This window comes from Colletotrichum gloeosporioides, assembly GCF_011800055.1.
Source record: "Colletotrichum gloeosporioides strain Lc1 chromosome Unknown consensus_22, whole genome shotgun sequence".
NCBI classification, from domain to species: domain Eukaryota; kingdom Fungi; phylum Ascomycota; class Sordariomycetes; order Glomerellales; family Glomerellaceae; genus Colletotrichum; species Colletotrichum gloeosporioides.
Window position 1 is genome coordinate 304,641 of NW_025544667.1, and position 8,933 is coordinate 313,573.

General features: G+C 50.2%; 2 protein-coding genes across 2 annotated transcripts; one reads left to right on the top strand and one right to left on the bottom strand.

Moving 5' to 3' along the window:
• Nucleotides 1-314: 314 nt before the first annotated feature.
• GCG54_00006862 (uncharacterized protein) lies at nucleotides 315-1,881 on the top strand (the record flags this gene model as incomplete). The annotated part of the gene is made up of 3 exons (XM_045406856.1): nucleotides 315-917; nucleotides 939-993; nucleotides 1,061-1,881. 3 exons carry the CDS (start codon nucleotides 315-317, stop codon nucleotides 1,879-1,881), a joined length of 1,479 nt encoding a protein of 492 aa, XP_045267402.1.
• Nucleotides 1,882-2,917: 1,036 nt separating this feature from the next.
• On the bottom strand, nucleotides 2,918-5,009 carry GCG54_00006863 (Cytochrome P450 monooxygenase psoD; the record flags this gene model as incomplete). The annotated part of the gene is made up of 5 exons (XM_045406857.1): nucleotides 2,918-3,602; nucleotides 3,670-3,751; nucleotides 3,817-4,533; nucleotides 4,559-4,840; nucleotides 4,892-5,009. 5 exons carry the CDS (start codon nucleotides 5,007-5,009, stop codon nucleotides 2,918-2,920), a joined length of 1,884 nt encoding a protein of 627 aa, XP_045267403.1.
• Between the last annotated feature and the right edge of the window lie 3,924 nt (nucleotides 5,010-8,933).

Below are 8,933 nucleotides of genomic sequence, written 5' to 3' on the forward strand. Positions count from 1 at the left end.
ACACAAACGCGGCCGACCTCGGGCGAGTTGATGGGAAATAAGAGACATCACAACTCCACTTATTTAACTCCATCATTCTTGAATCGGAGAGATCCCTGTAAGGCACCTCAGTGTTATCCGTACAACTGCTGCGATTGAGGTCCAGGCTCATTCCGTAACGGTCCGAAATGACGTAGGGTTCGACCCTTCCACGGCCGAGTCTCGGGCGAGTTTAGCGCCAATAAGGTTGAGCCATCGGACATTTGTACTTTCAGACCACACGAGTTCACTAGACCCTTCAACTCTGCGATTGCACCAGAAGCAGGGCTATTACCATGACATCGGAGTTACGCTCGTCACAGCGCACCGTGAAATCTTGCACTTTCTGCGCGAGGCGCAAGGTGAAATGTGACAAGAACCTGCCATGCCGCAATTGCCGGGTCCGGGGCCAGGCCGAATCTTGCGCCGCTGAGCTTGTTCGAGTGAAAGGCCGCCCGCCGTCGGCGGAGGATGCTCAGCCAACCTATGCCGAACTACTTGATGAAAACCGCGCTCTCCGAGAGGAGTTGGCGTCTTTGAAGGCAGACCCTGTGCAGAGGCCGGCGCGTCCGGGGAGGTGCATTCGGCTGCATAAGATCGATGACCTCGAGAACTCACTATACAACCGTCTTAGGAGCCACTCACGGGAGTTGACAGTCAAGAGGAATGAGGACGTCGTGCTGCCCTCAAAGCAACTTAGCCAGTCCATTCTGACTCACGGCGCCAACTGGGTTCCCTGGGTCAACTGCTCCTTGAACCCTGCGGAATTCCAAGAAGCCCACGACAAGTTTTTCACGGAGCTTGGTGAGGCAGGCTTCCACGAAAATAGTGATCCAGCATGGCTAGGATTGTACTTCGCGTACCTAACGGCAGGTCTAGTCTGCGAGGCAGCTTCAGGGGTATCGCTAACTCGGCCGTAGGTTTCAGTGCTTTTCCTCACTCTGCCCGAAGCCGAGTCGATAGGGGTATCTAAGGGTGGGGATTCCTTCTTCCTGTGCCACACTTTCTGTGAAAATCATCTTCTAATAGCGCTACCGTTCAGATCAGCTGGAACAGTACCGAGCCAACTGGTTCGATGCATCCGTCTTCTTCCTTCACGCTGCAGACTTCATCAGGAATCCCAGGTTGATCAACGTTCGAACCATCGTACTCTTGGGCGGCTCCTACGTGCACTTCGGCGAACTCAACATGTACTACGTCTTGTGGTCTTGTGCCGCCCGCATTTGCCACAGTCTCGGCCTTGATCAGAATATGAACGGAGGGATGTCGCTCGAAAGCCAATACCAAAGCCGCTTGTTCTGGTCGCTCATCGCAAATGACTGGTTAAATTTGCCGCTCGGGCATAGCTGTATCGATGAATTAGAATTCGCGGTCGATCAACCATTGGAGCTGGACGACGTCGAGGTTTCACTCGGCGTCAATCTAGAGGGATTCACCCCCGCTCTCCGTCCAGTACAGCACTTGATAGCGCTCTGCAAGCTTGCTTCGGTTCTTCGTCGGTTTCAAACCCGCCTTTTGAACGTCTTGGATGAGCCCGGAATTTCGGCAATCGTCATCGAGGCCAATGACCAGCTCACTGCCGTCATAACTCAGTTACCCGCCCATCTTCGATCACCTAGAGGATCCGTGGCATTCCATGCCGTCTGCGGCAGTGAGGAGGAGTGGGTGAGGTGGCAACGAAACAATATCAGGCTGTTGTGCAACTACTACCGTATCGTTATAAACCGCACGATCCAAGAGGACAAGGCCGGGGACAGAGCGCAGTACACAACAGCGATCAAACGCTGCCTCGATGCTGCCCATGAAATACACGACATAATCATAGAGATGGATTCGGATCCGCCTCGACATTTCATCTGGTGAGTAAAGAATAGCGCTGTGTTTGATTGGTGAATGTGCCGCGCATAGCAAACGAAAACTGAAATTCATCAGGTCTCGTATTCTCCCCGTGTTTGCGGCTGCAAATATTCTCTCCAAATCCGAGGCGTTCTGTGGATGTACCACATCGGAACACAGCGCCATGTTTAACAAATGCTTGAGCTTTGTTCAGTCCCTAAGCCCAGATAGTTCATTAGCGGGGCATGCGTTGCAAATCTTGAAGCATTACTTGGAGTAAACAACTTGAGCATATGTCGCAACGAAGAGGGCTATGGTTCTGAGTTACTTTGCGTCTAGTTCGACCTTCGCCTGTCCCAGTCTGTACTAAGGCAGCCCGAGCGAGCCTGAGAGCGTCCACCTCTTTGAAGACGCACGACTCCTCGATGGTGTGCATCCCGCCCTATGCGCAGTCAATGAAACTTGTCATGGCGAATGTGGCGTGTGCGTTCTAATCGTGAAAACGGACAGGACTACGCACTCGGCTTGAAGATATGACCATGTGCTTATAACCTGAGTTAACATAGAAAGAAGTGCTCAGAGAGGGCCGGTTGCTCAAGTGGACCTTCACGACCCCCACGCCTGCCACCGCGAGTCTTTTGACCTTGGCGGAGGTAAGATTCTGTGCGGCGCACTTCCTGAATCTAAACTTTACTCATCCGCACAGTTCAGTAGTTGGGCGGGATAGCATTCGGGGCTGTCGCAGTGTGCCAAAAACAACGTGGAAAGATCTGGTGTTTGATATTATCCACTCCACTCACGTCCATGGCCAAATTCACGCGGATGGAGAACTGCAACTAATGATAATTAATCTTTTGATTGAAAGATTCTTGTTCTATATTCATACATCGTAGAAGGTATATCCATGTCACAATCTAGACCCCAGATTACCCCAGCTCCTCCAGTAGCGTCGGCATCTTTTTCCCAAAAGATGGGCTGTAAGAAAAACAACAAAGGGAATCCTGATATCGCCAAACTTGGCTCCTGCACTCCGTCTTCACCTACACCCCTAGAGTCTCCAAAACTACGGCAGCATCGTCGGCGATGACCGCCCGGAACAACTGTCGTCGTCAACATACCCCTTCTCATTCGACGACTCCACATCGCTCTCCGTCGCCCAGCGGCCGGGACATCCGGGGATATCCCGCTCGTGCTCGCGGTACACCTTCTCCCTCTCGCCCTCCTCCTTGCGCTGCCTCAGGTTGAAGAACACCGACGCCCGCCTCGCGGCGCCACCCGTCTCCTGCTGCTGCGTCTGCTTCCGCTCCGGCACGTCGCCAATGTCGGGCATGCCCGCTTTCATCATCTTCTCCTCGTGCTCCTCCTCCTCCTTGGCGGCGTCGAACATGGCCTTCATCATGTCTGCCTTCTCGGGCGTGCGCACGGCGGCGTCGAACTCGAAGAAGGCCGGCTTGGCGATCAGCAGCGGCGTGTAGTCGTTCCAGTGCACGGGCACCTCGCTGCCGTCCGCGTTGCGCTTCTTGGTGATGTTGAGCGCCCACGCCATGCCGCCCATGATGAGGAAGAGGTCCTGGTCGACAATGGGCACACCCTGGCACGTCCTGCGACCGAAGCCGAACTGGCTGAAGCCGTCGAGGTTGGGGAAGCGGGTGAGGGGCTCCTTGAAGGTCGGGTACGACGGTTGCAGCCAGCGGTCGGGGTTGAATGTCTCGGGGTCGGGATACATAGACTCGTCGCGGGTGATGCCCCTTGATTGAGAATGTCTTGTTAGTTCGGTGGTCCGACGGGGAATGTCTTTGGTTTGTGGGAACTTACCATTCCAGAGCATGGATCGTGGCACCGGCAGGGATGAAGAAACCATTGTAGACGTCATCCTTCTCGACAGCGTGGGGGATGCCTGTAACGGCACGTCAGTCACACGAACCTAAAATCAGCCTTACGATGAAGGATCGCTGCACATACCAGTAGGAACAGGGGGTCTCCACCGGATAACCTCCTTGACGACGGCTCTCAGCATGGGCAGCTTTTCGCGGTCGCTCCATTGAGGACACCTGCCCTCGCAAACCTCGTCGATCTCGCGTTGAAGTCTGGCCTGCCATTCGGGATAATGTAACATGGCGAGCAGGAAGCTCTGGATAGGGCTGCCAATAGTGAGGGCGCCGGCGATGGCCATGAGGCCAACGACGTTGGTAGCCTCCTTCAGATCGCCCCATTTGCCCTTCTCCTTCTCGTCGCCGAGACCCTGGTTAACGAATGTGCTGATGAAGCTGGGCTGCGCGGTGCCCTTCTCGACCTGGTCAACGACGAAGTCGACGTTGCTCTTGAACTGCCGGGACTCGAGCTCGTGGCGGGCGCGCTCCTTCTTCTTCCATGGCGACAGGACATCCGGAACGTGCATCAGGAATGAGATAACGTTAGGGAGGGCACCGGAGGGAGAGATGGTTTCCAGCAGGCCAAAGGTCGTCTTGCGGAGGACGCGGGCCGGGTGGGCGGTTCCCCATGACAGACGGCTTACGGTACGGCTGGTGAACTGCTCAACGTACTCGCGATAATCGCTCGGGTTCTGGGAAAGAAGCCACAAGAAGCGATCGCGCTCACGGGTCGGGTAAGCGTGGAGCTCTTCCTTGTCGCTCTGGTTCATGAGATGATGGCAGAGTCTGCGCTGACGCTTCCATGTGTCTGCATGCTACTATTAGTGACTGACTTGCGGTAGCTGAGGAGTACTGCCTACCGGTGCGGCCAAGCAGGGCAAGGTAGTCGCCACTTGTCCTATTGTCAGGCAGGTTGGGGATCATGGGCCTGTCTGAGTAGATGACATTGCGGCGGCCGAGAAGGTCATGAGCGATCTGCTCCGAAGAGATCCAGACGTGGTAGGATCCGAACATCTCCTGCCCATAGATGGGGCCGTACTCCTTCGCCCACTCGTAGAACTTGAGCCATGTTGCCTCCGCCGGCACATCGTGTACACGACCAATCCAAGGAAGACCTGTCCACTGTGAGCATCATAGTCATCATCATCACCCATGAGGTAGCCTACCCTTGGGCCCAGGAAGGGGCTTAGCTCCCTCAGGAAGCCTCTTCTTCAGCTTGATGGCGGAGTATAGGCGCCATGCGCAGAAGACAATAAAGGCGAGAAGTGCCACGCCTATGGCCATCTTTGCTGGCCTTGAAGAAGAATTACACAATAAGAGTAAGTTGATGGTGGAAGTTTCGTCGGTCTATGCTTGATATGAAGAAAGGAAAGAGTAAACGACCTCACGAAAAAAGTCAGGGTAGGTCGAAGAGGCAAGAAAGGAATGGGTGAGTAAGGTCTCCCGCTGTTGCAGGAAGAACAGGAAAAGAGAAGAACCACGATGACGGTTCTGACGGACGGTGTGTCTCTGGGCTGTTAATAAGAAGAGTCAGGGCCACGTTCAAGCCGTCTGGTCGTTTGGAGCCCAAGCGGGCCGACGGAGAACGCTCAACGGTCCCTTTGTCTGGAAACATGATTGACCCGCGTGTGGACATCCACACACGCCGGATTGTCCCCAAGCGCCAAGGGCGAGGGTAGTGTGGTAGTCCACCCCCATTACGAATTACAAAGATCGGCGCACAGCTGCGTTGGCGGCGGCGGCGGGTGGGCGGGCGACGGCGGCGGCAACATGTCAATCAGGTCAGACCAGGTCAGGTCAGGCCAGGACCAGCGGTTCGTTGGACGCCACTATTCCGCCTTGGAAGCAACGACATGCGGTGAGGATGGAGGGGAGCCCAGAGTCTTGGTCCGTGGTGAGGGGATAATCCTGCCCAAGGTTTGCACAACGAGGACTTGCTGCGCTTGCATATCGGCCGTTGTGCTTGCTTGGCTTGTTCCCGGACATATGGTTCGTTGAGTTCTGACGTCGGGGACTGAGCTCCATCACAGGCAAACATCAGACACGCAGAGTTCGCCTCCAGAGACGGGGAGCTCCAGAGGTACAAGCCCCGAGAGCTTCCTAGGCTTGGGAGCTCACGGAATGCTAGCAAAGGCCGATGCCCGTCCTTGCAGGGCGTGTGGGAAGGCCATCATACCTCCCAGACCTCAGCAGGGTTTGACCTTGGCTCCTCTTGCCATTAGGGCCCAAGGAGATGGTTAGAATATGGGTTGATGGTAGGATGCGCGTTGCAGCCGCGGGAAGTCCAAAACACAGGGGTCAAAAGATTGGCCGAGTCGATATCTCTGGTCGGCGAAGAGGACACACCCATGCAAGCCATGCCACCTATCCCAAGGATCTCTTCGGCCTCCAAAGGGATCATCCTCGTCCCACTTGGTCTTGCCCACTGGGCATCTGAACCATATGCCCAGGCACCGTCCCTCAGGTAGAGCTACTGCGGTGGATGCCGGAGGTCGGGGCTCATCCGGTCTCGGCACAGACAAGGCGCCAGGTTGCCGGACAGAACAGTAGCTTGCAGCTAAAACCTTGGAGCGAGGCACAAAAAGGGAACATCATACTATCCGTCGCCTAAAATTGGCAAGATGGGCAGTTGGCACCGCGGTTTGGAAGCATTCTAGGCAAAAGCGTTGCCGCTAGGGCGCGTTTCTCTCCCTCCCTTCGCTTACGCCTTGCTCGGAGGTAAGATAGATAATGCGAAGGCTCACGCCATGATGATAGTGCTGATGCTGGTAATGCTGATGCCGAGCCCGCAATGTGCTCCGCACTGAAGGCATAAGGGCAGCGCAGGATGCGTCGGCAGATATTTGATGATGTGATGGGTTGGTGAGGTGTAATATCTCGGCGTCTGGGCAAGATGTCAGTCTCGGCTTCGTAGAATCAATACAGTCCCAAGGGGGAAAGATGGTGCTTGACAATGTTCCATTCGGTGGTTGGCAAGAAAAAGCAATCAGGGCGTCACGTAGTCATCGGAGTCTTGAAGCGTAGATTACTGGTGTCGATCAACTGCAAGCCACGGTGCGCGGAGGCGGCTCGCAGCCGGAGATGAGGAGCAACAAGCGTTGGCATATCGAGTGCGAGCCGTCCATCGTACTGGGCAGCCACTCAGAACTGCCCTGAGCTATGGCGAACCAGTCAGAGCCGTCGAGAGCCATCGCATCTCTAGCGTTTGGGAATATGCAAGATTCGGTGTTGGCAGGGATTAGCACGCCCTAGCGCTATCCGAGCGAGTCGATCACTTCGTTGGCGCCCAGAATGGAATCCCCCACGCAGTCACCGAGCGTCAGACAAAGCCGCCCAGCCAGCCCGTTGACGCAGTTGGACGGGACTGCGGGAGGACCAGGGGGAAAAAGCCATCGAAGGCGTCGCGGCTTGCAGGTATGGGCTGCACAAAGTTGCTTTGACAGTCATGATGGGGCAGACTTTTCTCACCTGAGGACGGGCGAAACGACACCGTCGCGGCTCTCTCAACCTGTCCTCTGGACAACATCCGCGCTTCACCATGACCTCGAACCGTCCACGAACAGTGCTCAGCGGGACCGTTAGCCGAGCTTTGCCCTGTTTTGCTGCCCTGCTCTGCTCTGCTTTGCCTTGCTGTCTGCGATGCTCTGCAGAGAAGCAAGCAGCCCTACTGGGAGAATGGGGCTTTGCCATGCAATCTTGCGCGTCCAGATCTCATTGCATTCGTTTTGCAGATATTCGTTAGTTAATCACTGTGAAGTGACATAGTGTATTAAAGTGTACTTTTTGGAAACTCTGCTAGCACGTAGGCTACCCTTGTAATCCCCCCCCCTTTTCCCTTCTCCCTTTACTTCTCTCGGCTTTAATAGTTAGGGAGGATTATAGCGATTACTACGATTACCTTATTCTTATATTTTTTATATTTATCTAGCTTATTAAGCTCTTCTTAAACCTCTCTTATTTATTTATTATATCTAAGCTTTTTATAGAGTTTTTATTAGTCTTTTTAGTACTCTTTAATACCTTAGACCTTACTAGATTAGGAGAGGAGGTATATTGCGATTTAATAGATAAATATTTAGTAGTAGTATTTATTTTTAGATTTATCTAGGGATCTAATATTAGGGCTTATATTATTAATAGCGATTTAGATACGTTATTTATACTTTTTTATAAGAGTAATAAAATTAACTTTCTCTTTTATCTTCTAGTTTATTAATTTAGTGATAAGTATCTTAATTAGTTTAATTATAATAAGTTAATCTTGTTAGCATAGGTATAAGCGTATTCAGGGGCGTGGTATATGCGCCTATATAGTATAGGGTTATAGATGGGCTTATGTTATGATAAAAGGTGATAATCCTGAGTATTTATAGGTATTTAATTATATAGATAATAATAAGGGAATTGATATATTATGATGACTCTAGTTGTTATTAATTATGTAGTTAGTAGGTTGCTTCCTCTAGTAGGGAAAAGTAAGGGGAAAGATAATCTGAAACATAACCTGCTAAACTGCTAATTATATAAGGTGCTTACGTAACTATATATATTATATAATCAATATTATAGTTATAGGTTATAATAAATAGAGTATTTTTATATAAGGTTTAATACCTTAAACTTTATTTATTTATTTTATATAGAATATTAAAGTAAGTTAAGCGTTATTATTATTCTTATATTATTATTATTATTATAAAAGAATGTTATATATTAACATCCCCCCTTAAGGTATATATAGCTAATTTATAGTATATAGCTTACTCACTTAATATATATATACGTTATAGGTATAAAAAACTTAAAAACCTTATGGGAAAAATAAGAAAAATATTCCTATAATATATATAATATGTTTATAACTAGTTAAAAAACTCTTATTAAATAATCTTATAGGTAAAAATATAAAAGAAAAACTAGTAAGTTATTTCTTTAATGCAGTTATTATTATTATTATCGTTATTATTATTATTATCGTTATTTATATTATTATTATTATTATTATTATTATTATTAATTATATTCATTATAGTATTAAATATAACTTTACCTACTAGCTTAGTTAATATATCTGCAATATTAGACTTAAAGTCTATATGAAATAATATGTAATCTTTATTTAATAAAGATTCTCTAGTAAAGTGATATTTTATATTAATATACTTAGATTTCTTATGAAATTTAGGATTTTCAGCTAGCCTTTTAGCT